The sequence below is a fragment of the Lepidothrix coronata genome, unplaced genomic scaffold (genome assembly GCF_001604755.1).
Source record: "Lepidothrix coronata isolate B3197 unplaced genomic scaffold, Lepidothrix_coronata-1.0 Scaffold51, whole genome shotgun sequence".
NCBI classification, from domain to species: Eukaryota; Metazoa; Chordata; class Aves; order Passeriformes; family Pipridae; genus Lepidothrix; species Lepidothrix coronata.
In genome coordinates, this window is record NW_016690231.1 from 647,175 (window position 1) to 667,099 (window position 19,925).

At 59.3% G+C, this 19,925-nt stretch overlaps 1 protein-coding gene across 2 annotated transcripts; it reads left to right on the top strand.

Moving 5' to 3' along the window:
* The first annotated feature begins 4,091 nt into the window (after positions 1 to 4,091).
* On the top strand, positions 4,092 to 13,946 carry TBX1 (T-box 1). 2 transcript variants are annotated; one of them, XM_017815509.1, is made up of 9 exons: positions 4,092 to 4,125; positions 5,338 to 5,507; positions 5,556 to 5,743; positions 9,044 to 9,145; positions 10,521 to 10,692; positions 10,927 to 11,082; positions 12,440 to 12,507; positions 12,720 to 12,820; positions 13,519 to 13,946. In XM_017815509.1, the coding sequence occupies exons 1-9, from the start codon at positions 4,092 to 4,094 to the stop codon at positions 13,944 to 13,946; spliced, it is 1,419 nt and encodes a 472-aa protein (XP_017670998.1). The 2 variants fall into 2 exon arrangements, with proteins under 2 accessions (XP_017670998.1, XP_017670997.1); XM_017815508.1 differs by lacking the exon at positions 4,092 to 4,125 and having other exon boundaries at positions 5,277 to 5,743.
* The last annotated feature ends 5,979 nt before the right edge of the window (positions 13,947 to 19,925 follow it).

Below are 19,925 nucleotides of genomic sequence, written 5' to 3' on the forward strand. Positions count from 1 at the left end.
GCGGCTGTGTGCGAAGTGTGCGGCTGTGCGCGGAGTGTGCGGAGTGCGGGGCTGTGTGCGAAGTGTGCGGCTGTGCGCGGAGTGTGCGGAGTGCGGGGCTGTGTGCGAAGTGTGCGGCTGTGCGCGGAGTGTGCGGAGTGCGGGGCTGTGTGCGAAGTGTGCGGCTGTGCGCGGAGTGTGCGGAGTGCGGGGCTGTGTGCGGAGTGTACGGAGTGTGCGGCTGTGCGCGGAGTGCGGGGCTGTGTGCGGAGTGTGCGGCTGTGCGCGGAGTGCAGGGCTGTGTGCGGGGCGCCCCCGGCCCCGCATCGCTGCCGTTGCCCCCCCCCCGAGTTATTTGCTGCCCCAGGGCCCGGCGGGCAGCGGGGCTGCCGTGCCGAGGCCGAGCCGGGCCGTGCGGGGCCGCCCCAGCTCCCCTGCAGAGCCTGCGCCCCCCCCGCAGCCCGGGCCCGCCGGGGGCCCGCCGGGGTACAGGGGCTGGGGGGCGGGAGGGACGGCGGGGCCGGGCAAGGGCCGCGGGAGCGGGCAGAAAGGAGGGATCGCGGGAGGGACGAGAGGAGAGATGCCGGCGGAGGGGTGAGTGCGAAGGGCGGACGGAGGGAAGGCGGCGGGCCGTGGGGCGCAGGGAGAGCCCCCCGGGACCGCGGTGCTCCTGCAGCACAGCCTGGGCTCGGGGTGCGCGGGGAGCCCGTGGCTCGGTGTGGGCACGGCCCGGGCACCGGTGCGGAGCGCGACAGTCCGTGCCCGGGAGCTCCAGGCCGGGCCCGTGAGGAGCGGTGCGGACCCAGAGACCCCTGCGAGGGAGGACGAGGGCAGCAGGCAGCGGTGTCCGCCCCCGCCTCGCCTCAGAGGTCTGGGGGATTGCGGGGTGTCAGGCCTAAGCAGGGGAGGAGGCTGCGCGGGGGAAGCCTCGCCGGGGCCGGGGTAGGTGGTGGAGCGGCGGGGGACGCGGCAATGCTCGGCTCCGGGGCCGCCCCGGGACTTGGGGGCTGCCGTCGTGGGGGACGCGCGAGTCGCTGCCACGCGTTGCTTTACTCGGTGCCGCCACGGCCTTTTGCGCCGCCGGGCTCGAGCGTTTCGGGGCGAAGCAGATGCGTGACCGCGAAGGATGAGGGGAAAGGGGGAGAGGTGTCCCTGCCCTTCTTTCCCGTCGAGCTCTTGGCGTTTTCGCACCGCGGAGATGTTTCTGGCGGAGGGGCGGCAGGACAACCCCGACCTCTCCTCCCACCTGCTCCGGCAAGGTGTGAGCGGCGAGGTGCAGAACCTCCAGGCTCGATGCAGACACACGCCCCGGCCCCTGGACGAGAGCAGAGCCAGGGGCAGAGCAGTATGGCTAGCGGCGGGGTTAGCAACTCCTCATGCAGAGTGCTTTGCAGCTCCATGCGGAGCGGCCGGGGAACGGGACAGGCGTTCGCGGGGCTGGGCGAGACGCCTGCTAAACGTGGCCTCTGGGTTTAGGCCCTTTTTGGGGGTGCAGGAAAGGGGACGACCCCGCTCCACTCCTTCGGTGGGTTCTGTCGCTGCGGGGTTCCCGTCGCGGGGCAGCCGGGACTGGTTCCCCCCTCCATCGTCTCAGCTCCACTCGGCGACGCTCACGCGTGTTGGAACCCCGCGCGGGCTGCGAGGCCGGGCACGGGATATGGGAACGGGGCGGCGGGATCTTCTCTCAGGGATTTGGGGTTTCGGGGCTGCAGCCCTGCGGTTTGATGGGGACCCGCTCCGCTGCCGCCCGGGGAACAACGATTCCCGGCGGATCCCCTGTTCCCGGTAGACAGCACTCAGCCCTGACCCCGCCGGCCAGGTGGACAGGCCGAGGGGCCGGTCCGCGCCCGGGCTGCCCCCGACGTGGCGCCGCTTACAGCTGGAGCTTTACGTAAGGAGTAGGGAAGGAGAAAGGGATAAACGTGGGAAACGGTGAGGGCAGTCAAGGGATGGACAGTAACCTCGAGCTCTCCGACTCTGCTGGGGCGTTGGATTCGTGTCTTTTCTTAATTTCCAGGGGAAAATATTTTCTTTGTTTCTGGGGCAAAGGCTATCTAGAGCCGGGCACACCTCGGGGAAGGAGATCGCATCAGCCCTTGAGTTCCTGGAGGCGGCTTGGAGTTCGCACGCGTGACTCCTCGCTTTCCTCCGGTATTGCCCGGGGTGCCCAAACGAAATCCCTTCCCCTCCCCCTTGTATTGCCGCCAGGTGAGCAGCGCGGGTCAGCACCGGGACACTCTTCTCCGTGGCGTGTCCCTGAGCTCGGGACAAAAGCTGCTCCGGCCGGGAGCCTCGCTGCCAGCAGCAGCAGCAGGGAAACACAACACCGATCGTGTCACGCTCTGCCCTTATGCCGTTAGCTGCAGGAACATATGCTCAAATATGTAAGAGTAGTCTAGATTTTTCTCTGCAAATGTTTTTACCACATCCAAAGATAATATTTCAACAGAAGAATCAAGCCCCGCAGGCTACAGACAGGGCAGCTATATATAACCCGCTTGCTCACTCCGGCTCTCCGCGCATCGCTCGGGTTATGCAACCCCCATCGCGGTGGTAGCCACCGGCGCGCCCCACGGCTCCGCCCGCCCCGTCGGGGCATTTCCCCGGCACCTCGGTGCAGCCACCCGCCCGGACGGACCGGCACCAGGGCTCGGACCGGGACCGGTGCTGGTACCGGGGCCGGGCCGGGGCGGGCGCGTCGCCTTGCCCCGCGCCGATGCAGAGGAAGGGCCCGGGGGACGCCGCGGCGCTCCGAGGGGCCGGTACCGGGTGGTGAGTAGCGCCTCGCCCTCCTCGGGGCAGGGACGGGAGCGGGCCGGGCCCCGGCCCAGCCGGGCCGTGCAGGTGCTGCCGGCGGAGCGGGCTCTCGGGCCGGGCTGGGCAGGAGCTCGCCTGCCGCCCCGATCGTCGCTTTCCGTTTTCTCCGCTTTTTTTGGCGAAGGAAATGCTCGAACGCCGACGGGTGTTTTGAGGGTTTGGTGACCCGGGGTTGGGGGATCTCATCCCACTCCGGCGAAGCGACCGGCGGTACCTGCGCCCTCAGCGCACCCCGACGTGCCCAGACCCCGCCTGCTGCGGCGGCTCGGACTGCGAGTCCCCGAGGCCACTGAGCCCCCGGGGCCGCTCGCAGCCCCGCGGTGGATGCGAGCTAGAGGAAGGGAGCAATCCCTTCTCTCGGTGCCGGACATCCGCAGCGTGACGCCGGGCTCGGCTCCGCTCGGCTCGGCTCTTCCCTTCCCGTCGGCCGGCTCCCGGAGCCGTGATTGACACCGCCGGCCCCTCCGCCCGCCCCGCAGCACATCCCATCCCTCCCCGGCGGCCGCTCGCCGTGCCCGGGAGGCGGGGAAGGGCCTCCCCAGCCCTTTGACACCGTCTCGGCAGGAGTTTCACTTCGCTTTCGCCGCCGCCGCCGCCACTTCTGCAGGCAAACACCCCCGGCTTCCATGTGACGCCTCCCAGCCACTGAATGGGGGAAAGCGCCTATGAGGGAGACACTTACCCTACGTGCAGGAGAAAAGGAGGGGACGGGGAGGCAGAAGCAGGAGGTGGTGGTTGGGGGGAAGGGAAGAGAGAAAATAAATTAATAAATCGCAGGGAACGAACTTGGGGGGAGAGAAATTGAGACCCCGGGAAAGAAATTTATTTGTCGCCCCCCGGTCCCCTCTCGCTGCAGAGCTTGGTCCGCCGTTGCGGTGCTCGGCGCTGGCTACAAAGGGCCCCAGGGAAGTTTCTTGCTCCCCAGCGCCCTTCCCGGGGGTGACAGAGGGTTTGGGTTGTTTCGGTGTTGGATTTTTTTTTTTAAGTTTCCCTTCCCCCCCCCCGTCTGGAAGGAGGGGGGTCTCATTCGCACCTCCCTGGATGGTGCCGTAGAAAGGAGGGGAGTGAGGGGGTGGGAGGGGGGGCTCGTGGTGGGAGGCTGCCGCGGCTGCTGCTCCTGCATTGGTGTCTCCCCTATGGACGAAAACAGCCCTCTGTCTCCCAAGGCAAATGCTTTCAGTATCGCCTCTCTGATTTCAGTCGCCGCCGCCGCCGAGCAAGCAGGGAAGGGAGCGCTGGAGGAGCGCCGCGGCGGCCGCAGCGCGCCCGCCCGCCCCGGCTGCCGCCCGCAAAAGATGCACTTCAGCACTGTCACCAGGGACATGGAAGGTGAGCGCCGCGCTCGGCCCCGCAGGGTGCGGGGACGGCACCAGCGGCCGCCGCGTGTCGGAGGGTTTTCGGGCGGCCCGGGCCGGCAGCCGTGCCGGGGGCAGCGCACAGGACGCGGCCTGCCTGCGGGGCCGCTCGGAGGGGGCTTTGCCGCTCCCCCCGGTGCGCCTGGGCCCCTGCAGTCCTCCTTAGAGAGTTGGGCTCTGTCCGTGGCCCGGTGGCAGCTTTCGACGGCTCCGCCGCTGGGACCCACATCTTCTCGGAGGTGCTGGAGCATCCTCCGACAGCGCCGGCCGTGCCCGGGGCAGCGGCAGGCCGGGGCTCGGCTCCCGAGGGCTCTGCAGACCCTGTCTGGCCTGGGGGCTGCTTGGGAAATAAAGCAAGAGACCCCCGGGACCTCGAGGAGCCTTTCAGCACCGGAGGGGATCCGAAGGAGCGGGCCGTTCGCCGGGCCGGCCTGTCAAGTGCCGCAGGCCCCGCTCGGGCCGAGGGCTGCGTGGCCGGGGCTGTCCCGGCGCTCCTCGGCGCGGGCCCGGAGCTTTGCTCTGGTCACCATCTGCTCCCCCTCTCTCACCCGGGGATGGAAGGAATGGGGGATTGCCAAACCAGATCCGCCTTCCCCTGTCAGCCGCGGCCCCAGAGCGAGGGACGTTACCTGCAGCAGCGTAGCTACACGGAAATAAGAACCGGTTTCTTTCTTTGAGTTCCCCCACTCCTCTTTCTTTTCCCCCTCTTTTTTTTTTTTTTTTTTTGGATAGGGGGGTGACGAAGGGAGTTTGCTTTGCCTCAAGTGGTGTGTGGCGAGGGAGGCCTGCAGAGATAGATAGCACGGGCTTTGCACCGCCGCGGCTCTTGGCAGATCTCTTGGATTTGCAAAGGGAAAAAAAATTAGAAGAAAAAAAAGGAAAAAAAAAAAGAAGCCGAGGCAGGCAGGCAGCGGGAGCAGCGAGCTCCCCGCCTGCCCCGGGGGGAGCGAGGCTGGGGCCAAGCAAAGCGGAAAGGGGGAGGCGCCCCGCTGGGCTGGGCGCGGGGCAGGAGAGGAGGCGGAGGGCACCCCGCGGAGCCGGCGCGGAGGCGGGGGCCGCGCGGAGCGGCGCGGAGCTGGGGGGAAAGCGGGAGCCGGAGCGGAGCCCTGACCGCCTGTTTTTGGAATGATTTCAGCTATCTCCAGCCCCTGGCTCACCCAGCTGTCCCATTTTTGCGATGTTGCAGCTTTCACGGCCAACAGCCTGAGCAGCCTGAACGCCTCCGGGGGGTACCACCTCTCCCCCTCCCCGGGGGACCCGTACGGACAGCATGAGCCGCCGCACTACGAGCCCTGCACGGCTCAGCAGCACCCGCACCCGCCGCCCCAGCCCCAGCACGGCTATCCTTTCGGCGGGGCGGCGGCCGGGACCAACCCACCGCCCCCAGGCCCCGAGCAGCCCGAGGGCGCCGGGGGAGCCGCCGCGGGGCCGGCCGCCGTCTCGGGCTGTTCCGCGGGGGCGGCCGCCGCGGCCAAGGCGCCGGTGAAGAAGAACCCGAAGGTGGCCAACGTGAGCGTCCAGCTGGAGATGAAGGCGCTGTGGGACGAGTTCAACCAGCTGGGCACCGAGATGATCGTCACCAAGGCAGGCAGGTCAGTGCGGAGCTCCCGAGCGGCCCCGGCTCTCCAGCCGCTCCCTCGGGACCCGGGCACTCAGGCCAGCCGGGGCGGCAGGGTCCGGGCGCGGGTGGTTGAATTCGCATTTTGGGGGAAAACTGAGGCTGCCAAAGGGCGAATCGCGGAGCGGCCCGGCCCAGCGGTGGCCGTCATTTGATCCTGGCGCTTCTCTCGGGGTGAAATGTGCCGGCTTTTGCGGCCCGAAGGCCTCGAGTGCTGCGGGCAGAACGCGCGGGTGCTGCGGGCTGGCGGCGAAGGCGTGCGGAGGACGGCGGGCAGGGCGCTGGGTTTCACCCCCGCTGGAAAGGGCGCTGTGCTCCTCTGGGCGCCTTCGGCTGCCGGTGATCCCGCACGGGACTTCGATCCATGTTTACGGACGACAGTGTGTGCTGCGGGGGCGGACAGCAGTGGCACGGGGAAAAGACAAATGGAACTCTCGAACGCTGCAATACCTGCTAAATGCATGTTGTAGCACGGGTAGATCTTTTCCTTCCGGCGAGGACACGAACAGACCCTAATTCTGCACCTTGAACCGTGTTCCAGGGCTGTTGCATTTCCCGATTATCGAGTAACGAGCCCGGCTGAGCCCAGCTCTTCTCGGCCCTGCTCCGGCCGCCGCGGCGCGGTTCCGGGGCCAGGACCCCGCTGCCGGCCGGGGAACAAAGGAAGCGGCCGATGCGATCGCGTTAGAAACGAGCAAAACGTGGGGGGGAGAGGAGCCCCAATTACGGTTGTTAATTATTGCATTTAATGGAGATCCCCGAGAAACGCCGCGGCTGCGGCGGCTCGGGCAGAGCTGCGGAGCTCTCCCCGCCAGGCTCCGGGCAGAACTGCCTTCGGGGGGAGCGAGCGCATTGTTCGGGCTCTGACTCTTCCCCCGTTTAAAACGATCCGGCGGGGAGGGAGAAAAGAAAACCAAACAAATTAAGGAATCCCCCGGTGCTTGCTCCAGTTGTGCCCGGGGCTGGCTGCGGCGGGATGGCCGGGGCGCGGGCCGGACTCTGCTCCGAACGGCCCGGTAGGAGCGGTGACCGCCGCCGTGGGCTTCTGCTCTCCCGCCAGCGGTTTTGAGGGTCCCGAAAGTGCAAAAAAAGAAACATATTTACATGCACGCAGTCATTTTGGTTTGGGGTTTTTGGGGGGTTTTTTGTGTGGTTGGATTTTTTTTGAGTTTTGTTGTGGTGGTGGTGGTGGTTTTTTTTTTAATTTGCAATCGACTAAAACGGAAGGTGCCCGGTGCAGAAGCAGCCGGTGCCGCGCTGCGGGACCCCGGGCGGCATTTCCCGCAGACGGTGCCTGCCCCGGCGCCGGCTCTCGCGCTGCGCTGTCTCCGGCCGCGGCCCCTGAGCCCGGCGCCGTGCTCGGCCGTGCTTTCCTTTGCGGAAAAGGTCGTTCAGACTCCAGGCAGAGGCTCTCTGCAAACAGGAGCTCTTCGATCTGGCTTTCTTCGCTCTCCCAGAACAGCAGAAGGATTGCAAATACCCCACTTCAAAAGGGCTCGAAAATTAACCAACTCGATTTGAATCAGGGGCTTCTTCCCTGCCTTTCTTTGCTTATTTTATGGCACCGTCGAATCTCCAGACAGGCGAGTAAAAACAGGAGAAAACGGAGAAAACCAGCAGGAAAAGGCTGAGGGAAGGCGCTGCTAAGCTTGTTCTCTCCTAGCCTCTCTGGGCTGACCTTGCTGTTTGTCTAGATGGGTGTTATCATCTCAGGTTGTTTGTTTTAAAACTAAGTTTTAAAACAAGAAACACCGGAACTGGAGCTAATGGGGGCTTTTACACGTTTAAAAATAATAATAACAGAGGGAGCGACTGGAAACGTCTCCAGAGTTTGCTAAAGCGTTACAGGGAGGGAGACGCAGCCGCCCGATCCTGATGCAGCCCGGCAGTGCCGGGCCCGGACTGGAGGAGCTGCGGAGCCAGAGGCGCGCTGCCCCATCGTCCTGCCAGGCGGCCTTTCCTCCGCGGGGAGCAGCGGCACATAACAAAAAAAAAAAACGGGAAGACGCACAGCAGGTCCGGCCGTGCGCTCCGGGAACGGGCCGGGGGGGACTCTCGATGTCCGGGTTTGATCGGGTTGTTTGTTTAGGGGATATTGGGAATTTGGTTTTTCAACGGCTGCAAATCCCCTTCCCGGAATACTGCCCGCTGTCGCTCGCTTGATTTTCTACTCGGTAAAACAAAACCGAAGCCATAACGAGCCCCGACGCCAGGACACATCTTCGGCGTGTCCCGCCGGGGAGCCGCGGGCCGGGCCCTGTCCGCGGTGTGCGCAGATGGAGGAGGGAGAGACGGGCGGGCCGTCCCGGCCCCTGCCCATAGCCCACCGCAGATAGCATTTGTTCCGCAGCCCCTCGAAGGAATCGCGCCCTCCCTGAGCGTGGGGTCCGTGTCCCGGCTTAGCCTGGGGTCCCCGGGGACCTCCGCAGAGCAGAACGGGGAGGGGCAGCCCCGGGGCTCCCTCTGCCCTTCCCGGGAGCCCTGGGCTCCTTCCCGCTCTCCTTTCACCCCGCAAAGGTGCGGGAACAGGGGGCCCGCCTGGGCTCTCACAACGAAGTGGAGCCAGGACGGGATTTTCTGGGAGATCCCTGTTGCTCTCTAGTCCTTGCCCGCCGAAGGGGAGCGTTCACCCCTCCGTGCTGCGGGAGGTCTCCCGCTGGCCCCGAGGGCCACGGGGCTGCTGTAACCTCTGCTTTCAAACGGACACAGTTTGGGGGGTACAGAAGTGGCAGAATTGGAAACTCCCATCACCTCGTGTCGTTCTCAGGAGTTTCTAGATGTGCCCCCAAGGGCTGCCCGGGACTCCCGGGGCTCTGTTCCCAGCTCGGGTGTGGGTCCACAGACGGGGTACTGCCTTGCATCTGCGTCCAGTCAGGTCAGCTGAAAGGATGGGGAAATCATGGGGAAGAAATTCTTTTCACTTGGGTCTCCCCATCGCAAAAAGGAGGAGGCACTTGTTCCCCCCGGCGTCTGCGTTCCACCGCGGCGGGGCATTCCGGGTGTCCGGCACGAACGGTCCTGGAGCCGGCGGGAGAGGCAGGACCGCTCCGGCTCACCCTTTGGGATGCTGCCGAGGGCTGGGGAACACGGCAGCCCCTCTCCTCATGCTGCCCGGGTGCTCTGCCTTTTCCTCCGGCCGGCGGTTCCTGCGAGGGGACCTGTCATCGCAGCCAGGCGGGCATCGGAGCAGAGGGAGGGGAAGGGTACCCATGCCGGCCCCTCGGGGCTCCCCGCTGCTCCTCAGCTGAGCACTTCTCTCTCTCCTCTCTGCCAGGCGCATGTTCCCCACCTTCCAGGTGAAGATATTCGGCATGGACCCTATGGCTGACTACATGCTCCTCATGGACTTCGTTCCCGTAGACGACAAGCGATACCGGCAAGTAACACCCTGCCCGCCCGGGTTCTCGGCGCTGAGGGCTGGTGGGTCACTGCCCGCTGAGGGCTGGTGGGTCACTGCCCACTTGCTGAGGGCTGGTGGGTTGCTGCCCGCCCCCTGCCCCTGCCCTCCGGGGAGCGTGTAGGTGCGAGATGAGGAGGAGATGCAGGATGTGGCTGCCCTGGGGTCTCTTTCACACCTTTGCAACGAGTCCAGGACTGGGAGCAGCTGCACGGACCCCCAGGGCCCCCCTGGGCCTTCACACAAGGCCGGCAGGCGGCCGAGGCCGGAGCAGCGCGGGCAGAAGGGCAGGTTTCCACAGGGCGCAGGGCAGGAGCTGCCTTGTCCTGCCCAGAAAAGCTTTCCTTGTTGCACTGCTACACGCCTCCACCTGGCAAGCACACATTACTCCTTGACAAAAATCCTCCCGGTGCTCCTTGAGTGCTGTAGCCTCTCAGCGGGTGTCCCCGGGCTCTGCCATGCTCTCTTGGGAGCCCGCTGGGTGCTTGGGTGAAGAGAGCGGGTTTTGTGCTCTGGAAAGGCATTGGCCACCCGAGCCACAAAACCCTGCCCTTGTTTTCAGTGGCAGAGTAGGAAGGCCTTGGAAACTGGCGACTCACAGGGCAGCGATGCAGTCTGGTTTGGAAGCCCTTTAATTTTTAAGACAGTGAAAGGTGCATTATGTATTTAGCTTCAGATCAGGACGCCGAGCAGGCAGCCCGCATAGGAATCGCAGGGTCCGATATATAAATATTTAGACAGATATCCAAATTCTCAGGGCGTCCTAGAAATGTTTGCTTGTCAAGGGAAGTGGGATATATAACATCCAATTGAGTATATCTTTAAAAAGTAATGTTTCTGCTCAAGTCCAATGGTGTCTAATTCCCCCTGTGCAAACACTGGCTTTTAAAGTAAACACGTGTATAGAAGATTGGTTTCTCTGTTTTAAATGTTACTGTTGAATATGTACTTTGAAAGAATGAAACAAGGCTGCTAAATTCTGGACCTGCTATTAATCTACACACAACTTTCCACTCTTCACTTAAAGCCAGAACATTACTGTATAGAGGGCTCTCTTTCACCCTTTTTTTAGAGGAAAGGAGAGCTTCTGTGGCTTCTCTCTCAAATCTACATGGATAGCTATAAATTTCCTCCATCCTGCAGATTTCTCTCACGCCAGTTCCATCGGCAACCTGATAAAATATTATCTCTCCCCTGCAGCAAGTCTGGCTGCAGAGAAGAGCTCGTTCCTCCCGTGGCCGTAGGAAGCAGCAGTGATGGGGAGGCAGCACTTCCCCCTCACTGGGCTGCGGGTGCTGCAAGGGCGTGGGAGGGACCCCCCGGGCCACGGCTGAGGGTGCCTTCCCTCCCGCAGGTACGCCTTCCACAGCTCCTCCTGGCTGGTGGCCGGCAAAGCCGACCCCGCCACCCCCGGGAGGGTCCATTACCACCCGGACTCCCCGGCCAAAGGGGCGCAGTGGATGAAGCAGATTGTTTCCTTCGATAAGCTCAAACTGACCAACAATTTGCTGGACGACAACGGGCATGTAAGTGTTCCCAGGAGAAGGTGTCCAGCATTGGGCTGCAGTGGGGGGAACTCCCCGTGCCATGATCCCCGTGGGGGATCCCTGCCCGTGCCCCTCATCAGGGCTCCGCGCCCCGATCCCGCCCCAGCCCCGCGACTGCCCCGGGCAGGGGAGCCGGCAGGGCCGGGCTGCGCTCTCCTCTCTCCATGCTCCGCCTGGATCAGTTATTGTCTCCTTGCTCATTTTATCATTCAGATCATTTTGAACTCCATGCACAGATACCAGCCGCGTTTTCACGTGGTCTACGTGGACCCCCGGAAAGACAGCGAGAAATACGCGGAGGAGAACTTCAAAACCTTCGTCTTCGAGGAGACACGTTTCACAGCCGTGACCGCCTACCAGAACCACAGGGTGAGGCAAAAGGGCCGGGGCAGCCGAAAGCAGGGTTTGGGGTCGCCCCACAGGTACCGTGGGTGTGGGTGCTCCCGACGCTGGAGGCCGGGCTGTGTGTCCGGGGGCTGTCTGGGGGTACTCCCACCTCCTCCTCCCCATCTGCTAAACCCATTCCGGGGCAGCGCCAGGAACCCGATAGCCGGGGGGCTGTGCAGAGCTGCATCTCTGCACGCCGAGGAAGCGACGTGGGCTCCAGCCCCATTGCCAGCTTCTCCCTGCCCGGGGGACCTCATTACCTATGTAAACCCAAGACTGGGGCTAGTGGGGGACCTACAGGCCTCCTGCTGTGAAATGTCACTCACAATTTGTTTGGATAAATTTGCGATTTTACTACTCTAAGCTTGTAGCTGTCTGTTCCTCCCTAGAATACAATTATATGTTAAAAACGAAACAAAACACCCCCACCCCAATCTGATGTGGATTTCTAGGCAGCAGTTAATCCAACTGCTCCTTTAAATTGCACCAGTGTGATGTAAGGAACAGGAATCCCAGCGGCGAGCGCAAATATGATTTCCAGCGGGGACTTTTCCGCACCGCTCCAGCCGCCTGGCTCCGCGCTGGTGCTGCCGCCCGGGCCGGGGCTGGGTCCCGGAGCTGGGTCCCGGAGCTGTGCCCAAGCAGCCGGCGGCAGTGCCACCCTCTGCAGTGGCTCTGAGCAGACCGACCCGAGGTCTCCCCAGGATGCTGGGGTCGGGCCGCACCTCACCCCGCAGAGGCGGTGAGGCCAGAGCAAGGCTGTGCCTTTAAGGGGCTGCGGAGTCCTCCCCGGCTGGCATTTGCCTGATGGCTCCGGACAGCTGCTCTTTCTCTCCTGCTTTCTATCAGTTTGACCTCTAAGGCTGGAACTGTCACTGAGGGGCTTAAAGTTTGTTTTTCAACCCATTCCGGAAACTCACAATCACATACTTTATCCAGGGATTTGCTTAAATATAGAAAATGTCCTGCCTTCTCCCCGGCGAATTAAATAAATACATAAGTATGATTTATCCAGTGATTTGTCTTAGCTGCTCCAGTGGTGACCCATATAATGTGGCATTTTCTTACAAGTGCGTTTACTCAGCTTTTGCAGCCAACTCAGGCTGCCTCTCCCTTCACCTTGAACTCATATTAGGTAGCATGTTAGCCCTCATTTTCTAACAGAGAAAGCACACGATTGTGCTCTGTGGCCGAGCACGTCCCGGCTCCACCGGCCACCTGGACCCTCTCTGTTACAGCAGGCACTGCTGAGTCCCCAAGCCTAATCAGGGACACGTGTTCTGTCTGACCAGGGAGCCCCGTGTGCCACTCTGAGACATTTTCCCGTTTCTCCTTACAGATCACACAGCTGAAGATTGCCAGCAACCCTTTTGCCAAGGGATTCAGAGACTGTGACCCTGAGGACTGGTAAGGCTGTGCCTTTATTGACTGTGACTACACCCCACTCCCGTCCCGTTTCACGTGCACCTGCCCAGCTTACATTTGCACAAGGCCTGCAGGGAGTTTGGGGGACACTGTGTGGGGCCCCATTTGCCAGCTGCAGCTCACAGCAGCAACGTTCCAAGTGTTCTTTCCATTGGACCATTGGCTCTGTGTGACTTCTCCATTTCTTCTTCCAGGCCCAGGAACCACAGGCCAGGGGCTCTTCCTCTCATGAGTGCTTTTGCCAGATCCCGGAATCCAGTCTCTTCCCCGGCCCACCAGAATGGGACAGAGAAAGGTGAGAGCCCCCACTGGCCAGGCCAGCCCGTCACCTGGGCCCTGCTGGCCTGCACGGCCCCCACATGCATGTTCGGGGCCGGCTTTGCTCCTCACGCTGGTGCACAGCCCCACTGCTAACCATCTTTGCACTACTGCCCGTTTTTTGAACAAAAATAGCCACCTTCATAGCCTAATTAATTCTTGCTCGGACTACAGCACTGACTGTTGTACTCAAGCAAGTTTGCTGTTTTATAAAATACCACCCTTTGCCTTTAGTGTCCCCTTTTCGACTTTTTGGCAACAAACTCAGCTTTTCAGGCAGGGATGCAGTGCTGGCCACGGGCTCCCCCTCGCATTGCCCTTTTAATGTGCCTCGGCATCACGTTCAGGGCCCACTCCTCCATTCAGGAGCTGCAGTCAGGTCGAACAGCACCTCTGCCCATTGACTGCTTTTCCATTACCCAGAGTAAACAACTGCAAAGACAACCGAATGCCTTTCTTCCAAAACACACTCCGGGCCTGCAAAATAAAGGGAAGTCTGTATTTATTTAGTGTTACACAATTGCAAAAATGTCAGGCGTGCACCAGCTTGTCAGTCAATTCAGCTCCATTTATCGCAGTCAGAAGGTCCCGTCCCGCCAGCCCCGCTCGCAGCGCCGCCGTTCCCCCCGCTCCTCTCCCCCGCGTGCCGGGATGCTGACGGTGTGTCCCCCGCAGATGCTGCCGAGAGCCGGCGGGACTTCGAGCGGGAGGCGGGCGGGACGGGGCTGCACCAGGCGGAGGCCGCGCACCAGCAGCTCATGTCCCGCGTGCTCAGCCCCGCGCTGCCCGGCGGGCCCGGCGGGCTGGTGCCGCTGTCCGGGCCGGGGGGCGGCCGGCCGAGCCCCCCGCACCACGAACTGCGCCTGGAGCCCGCCGCGTCCGAGCCGCTGCACCACCACCCCTACAAGTACCCGCCGGCCGCCTACGACCACTACCTGGGCGCCAAGAGCCGGCCCGCGCCCTACCCCCTGCCCAGCATCCGCGGGCACGGCTACCACCACCACCACCACCACCACATGAACGCGGCGGCCGCGGCCGCGGCGGCCGCCAACATGTACTCGCCGGCCGGGGCGCCCGCGGGCTACGAGTACGGACCGCGGTAACGGGGCCGCGGGACCGGCCCCGCCACGGACACCGCCCGCCCGCCGCCCTCGCCTCCCGCCCCTCCAGCCACCCGATAGGCCGGCGCCACCTGATTGACAGCTGCAGCGCCCAATCGGCGGCGGCCGGGCCCACGCGGGCCGTGAGGGGCCGGGGCCGCCATCGCGGACAGAGCCGTGAGGGCGGCGGTGCCGTCCCGGGGTGACCCGCCCGTCGGGGCCGTGAGGGCGGCGGTGCCGGGGCCGCCATCGCGGAGAGACCGCGGCTGCACTTTGATAAATGAAGCCATATGTCCTTATCTCCCGGCGCCTCCGCCCGCGCCGGGCACCCAGGCCGGGGGCGGCTGGGCAGCGGCGGGAGGGCGGGGAGCGGCGGCGAAGCGGCTCGTGCCTGGTCGCTCGGCCGCGGGTGTCCGAGGGCGGTGCGGGGGTGCCGCCGGTGCGGGGGTGCCGCGGGGCCAGTCTCTCCCACCTGGGCACACCGAGGCCTCGTTCGCGGGTGGCTCAGGTGGTTCTTTGAGGGCAAGGGAACGCTTGGGATCCTCACTGCCAGAACAGATTTCCCACTTCTCCTCCGGCCCTGACCCTCCCGTGAGTTTTGGGGTTCACGGGGGTGCCTTAACCACAACAGCACTTTCTGGAGCTGTTGAGAAGGGCCCGTGGCCAAGAGGACAGCCACGTACGTGTGCCTTGTTTTCACAACAACAGATGCAAAGGTTTAAAAACCAGCCGGGGGGGTACCTGCAGGGTTTAGGCTGTGTGTTCTCACCCCCTTCCCAGGCAGCCCCACACTCCTGCCTTCCTGCGTCCTTTCCCGAGCTCTTGATACTCTCCTGTGGAGGTGCCTTTTAGAGGGACTTCAGGGTTTTTTCTCAGTCTGCCTCACCCCTTATATTTGGCTGACTCAAACTGCAGTAATCCCAAAGCACCCGTTCTACACCTACCTGCTTCCTGCATCTCCCCTCTTAATGCTGGTAAGTACTTTTTTCTTCTTCCTTTAATATCCTCCTTCAGTAGTCGTTCGTTGCTGTTGAAGGGATGGCCCTGTTCATCACAGTTTCTCCGGTGATGTGTTTGGAGAAGTTGGTTTCTGTTTTCAGATGCTCACCGAAGGCAGTCCCTTTGTGTTCAGAGAAGGTTTTGAGCAGCTCCTAAGCTGTGTTGGTATACAGTATTATGAACACTTTTCTGATTCTTTCATGTGACTCTATGAAAAGAAGGGGTTTATGTTTTTTTAAAGTCCTCTATTCACCCATGTTTGTGCATTTTCATTACAAACCTTTTAAAACGTGTTCTTTCCCTTGTGCAGGTGGCAGTGTTAATAGCAATGTTTATTTTGTCTCTGGCAGTGGGCTTTGGGCTTCCAAAACTTTTTTGAAGGGTTTAAGAAGGGATACAGGCTACCATTAATATTTTATGTAATTTTTTTTTCTGTTTAAAAAAATATATCTGGATCCATGAAAAAGTCTTGTGCAAGAAATATGTATTTTACTTGACATTTGCAGTGAATTTTGCGGTTCTTAGTGTCTGACTAAACCATAATTAATGTTCTCAGAAAGGTTGATGTCAAATAGCCTTGTGCTTATTATTAGTCAGTGGGAAATGGCTCTCGGATGTGCTCTATTGCTTTGCCGCTGTTATTTCAGAGTTTTCACTATGATTTGTTATCTGTAAACTGATTAGTGCCAAAGCTTTGGTCAAACGTTTAATGAAGTTGTTATATTTATTATTTCTTTCAAAGATTATGCAAACACTTTTTTTTCTTAATAGTTGGAGCATAGGAAAAAAAGTGAAGACAACCAAAGAAATCATATCTGCAGTGTAGATACATGTAGATATTTGTAGATATATGTAGATAATCTTATTTCATTTAATTTGAAAAGACATTGGACAGTGACATTTATAAATATTTTTCCTCTTCTTTCTTTCCTTCACTTATTGTTTGATTATTTGTGTATATTTGTCAGTTTGTCTGCTCTGAGTATAAACCTCCCCTACAAAATGAGGTCATTTAAATAAGGAGGGATTTTAGTGTGAGCAAACAGTGACTCCTAGGTCATTCCTCCCTGCCTGCTGTCCCTGGTTGCCCCAGCTGCGCGTGGTTGTGGTGATCTGTCACCACCCAACAGCTTGCAAGGTTGGGGTTCCCAGGTGGAAACAGATCTGTTTGTTTTGGTAAGCACTGTTTTCTTTAAACACACCGAGAGCAACCCAAGGTGCCAGGACTAAGCTGTGCTCTTACCAAAAGTGGCTCAAGGTCCTTGTCTTGACTGTAGGACTTTTAATTTTCTCTTTGTTGGAAGAGAAGATCACAGATCCTCAACCCATGGCTGTGGGCAGTGGGCCCTTTAGGATCACTGGTCTGTCCTCTGTGCTAAAGATCCACTGCAGAAGTCCTGGGGCTGAATGGGAAGGGGGGGACCGGGAGCTGTGTCAAGGCTACAGTCTGAACTATGGAAATGGTACTTCCAGTCTTGCTTTTAGGCCAGGAACATGCAAGGTCCTTAGATATATTAGCATGAAACATATTAGCAGTCCATTTCTTCTCATGTTTTAATCCTTAACTCAAGATTCCTTGGGACTTTGACCAGTGTCCCTCCTTCCATTGCTGTGTCCGTCTCATGGAAGGAAGTGTTACAGATATGGAAAGCAAAAAGGGTTATTTTTCTATCACAACAAAAAGTCCCCTTCAAACAAACACAAACCCCATAACTGCACATTGACCAGTAGAAGTGTTTTGAAAGTCACAGAAGATGTGTAACACTTTAATTTCAGATTGGTCACCTGTCAGCCAGTTAGTGAAAATATAGTCAAGCCTTATCTGTGTATTGCAGTTTCATTTGGCAAATGACTTTGTATGATTTGCTTACATGTCTGGTTAAACTTCACTCAGTACACACTGTCACCAAGGCCCACAGCACATTTTTGGGAAGAAGGCGGCACTATTTCCAGACAATACTTCCAGTTGTGTCACCTCAAGTCACACGGAACATGGTGTTTGAAAGCTGCTGGTAAAACAGGCCCAAGCACGGAGGGTACAAGCACCCTTTGTCTCTTCCAAACAGGGCTAGAGAATAAATTAGCCACGTAGCTCCATTTTCCAGAGGTACACGCTGAGTTTACTGATTGCTCCAGAGGTCTGAAAACCGCATCTTAGCTCAGTGGATAAATACAGGATTAGGCTGGTGAAACAAGGGTGGCTTTGGTTTGATCACTTACCCCAAACGCAGTTTTCAGAAATGGCTTTTTGGTGTTGTTGGTTTTATTTTTTCCATGCTAGTGGATCTGACTAACTTCAGTGTAGGATAGGAGCATGGGGATGAGACTTGTGTGTGCTTGTGGTGGTCATGCACACTGTTTACACACTTCATGGATATTCACTTCAGTCTTTCCTCCTCTTTGGGGAAATCCCAGAAGTGCTTTGGCTAGAACTGTGAAGGTGGTCTCCAGCAGATCCCTCTCAGCATCCTGGGGTGTTGGCATCTCTTCAGTCAGTCCCAAGCACATGTACACATGGCCATGGCTAGGGGAGTAACTGCTTTGGCTTCCTTCATGGGACAGTGTGTGTAAGAGTTGCTTGCAGAGTGGAGAATGACTCGAGGACTGCAGTAAGCATAAAAAGGTGTTCTGCAGGCACCAGGCTGCTGGGGCACTGGGGGTCTGCCGTGAGCTAGGGGCTCGCAGTGCACCCCTCCAGAGGAGCTGTGGCTCGGGGCCCCCTCGGCTGGAGTGCTGTCCTTCCCCCCAGACAGACCTCCTGCTGTCCAGTGAGTGCATGTCAGCCCGTGGCACTGGATCCCTCACCAAGGGGCAGTCACACCTCCATCTGGACTGGAAGGAATAAGAAGAGCAGGTTCAGTCGTGCTGTGTAATGTTCTGCCAGTGTAAAGTAGCCGCTGGAAGCGAGTTAGGCACCCACAGGTTAGGGTTGGGGGTGGAAGGTGAGCCCTGCTGCCCGGAGGAGTCAGGAGGAGCAAACGCAGCAGTACCTGCAGAGCAGGTTTCAGCACCTTCAGCCGAGGAGCTCCAAAAGCTGCCGTGAGCCCGTTGAATTGGGCTGGAGGGGGCCGAGCGTGTGTGTGCCACGGCCGTGCTGCTGCTCGGTGCTTTGCCCTCGCTCGTGTTCCTGCTGGGCTGCAAGAAAGGCGGTTCCGCTGCAGCACGTCTGGGGCCGCGGGGGCTCCGGGCGGACCCGGCGTTCGTGCGGCACTGCCAGTGCAGGCGGGGGGGCCCTGGCGTGCCCCGGGTCAGCCGGGGCCCCGCGGGTACCGGGCAGGACTCACCCCGAGGAGGAGGATGCTGCGCTCGCTGCGGCCCGCCCTGGCTGAAGAGCCGGCTCCCTCCAGAGGGAAGAGCCGGGCATGGCACGCTGTGGGTCCTGCCCGCGCGGAAAACGAGTCCTGGGAGAGCTTTTGCAGAGCTTGCGAATACGCAATCGGAGAGGAAAATATAGATTCATTTTATAAAGCAAAGAATGGATCTTTGGGGCACGCAGGCATAGTCGAGAGGGGCAGTAACCTGTGAGTGAGACTCAGCCAGGAATGGTTCAGCTGTTGCTATAAGCTGGTGTTAGGAAGAGTCCAGTCTGCTCGTGTACAGGGCAGTACGTGTGTATGAATGCAACGTTTTTCTAAATGTATGCATTTATTTTCTTCATTTAATTATTCTAATTAAATTAGTCGGTGAGATATTTAATTTACACTGGTGTTTGACACAACTAGATGACAGTGACCGTACCCCAAGATTTCTGTTACTGCCATTATGAGCACAGCACGTGCACATAAAACTGTTAGAGTGGGACACCCTGCAGGGACACTGCCTGTGGGAATCTGGCTCGTGTATCACAGCTTTGCAAATCGCCAAGAATAGTGTCATACTTTTTTTCCTGCCCGGTATGTTGCACACACGATCAATGCAAAAACATAGATATACGTTAATTTTGAAGGACACAGACATGACACATATACACTGTGTGTGTTTGTGCTCTCCGAAGCCCCAGTGTCTGTGTAAAGTACTGTGTGTGTTGCATATGCCAGAAAAAACGCACTCCTTCCCCTCCATTAATAGAAATGACCTATTATAAATTTACCAAAGATACCATAGTTTTATAAATTGGCCACATATGTCTGCGTAATATATTTATTATATCACATTTCATAGCATTTCTGTTTTATGAAATTCAGCCTTGAATTTGTCACATATGTTTTGCATATATGTGCAATAGTTGGCCAAGTATATCTGAGTAAAGTATGATAAATGTGTTCTTTCCATGTGGGAAATTAAATGTTTTTCCAGATTTTAAAAAAAGCTTATTAAGAGCAGCCTATACAAAACAATTACAATAAATCACTCACTTCTATTTAGGTTAAAATTACAAATTTGAACTAGTAACAAAGTGATTAAGAACAAAAGCCAGAAAAGTCACCTTTAGGACCTAATTGTGTAAGGGGACAGAGCTGCACAGCAGAGTCCTCCTCCCCAGAGCTTGTTGTGGGAACTGACCCGGCGGGTGCTCCCAGGGGCAGGGAAGGACACCTCGGGGGCCACGCTGTGCTGGAACCTGCCTGCAGCAGGGGGGCTGCACAGTGCCAGGGACTCAGAGGGACACCCCTGGGCTGGGAACTGCCAACAGGAAGTTAAAACCAGGATAAACGACATGTAAAATGTCCAGAAGCACCTTTGTGGGGGGGTGTTTGCAGTGCCAGTTTTGTCAGTGGTTTTAGCTTGCCTGGTGGACGGGGGCTCTGCCTTTGTGTTTGGGTTTTCACCCCTTGCTTCCTGCTCCTGTTGTCCCTCGCTCCGGGGGCAGGTGGTTGGTTCCCCTTGTCCCTTGGTGTTCCAGCCTGGCTGCCCCAGCAGGGCAGGGCTGTGGGGTGAGCTGCCCCAGCAGAGCAGGGCTGTGGGGTGAGCTGCCCCAGCAGAGCAGGGCTGTGGGGTGAGCTGCCCCAGCAGAGCAGGGCTGTGGGGTGAGCTGCCCCGAGG

Coding starts and splice junctions, on each gene's coding strand:
- TBX1 (XM_017815508.1), top strand. CDS start 5,277: ATGATTTCAGCTATCTCCAGCCCCTGGCTCACCCAGCTGTCCCATTTT. Junction 5,744..9,043: donor ATCGTCACCAAGGCAGGCAG/GTCAGTGCGGAG, acceptor CCTCTCTGCCAG/GCGCATGTTCCCCACCTTCC. Junction 10,693..10,926: donor TGCTGGACGACAACGGGCAT/GTAAGTGTTCCC, acceptor TTTATCATTCAG/ATCATTTTGAACTCCATGCA.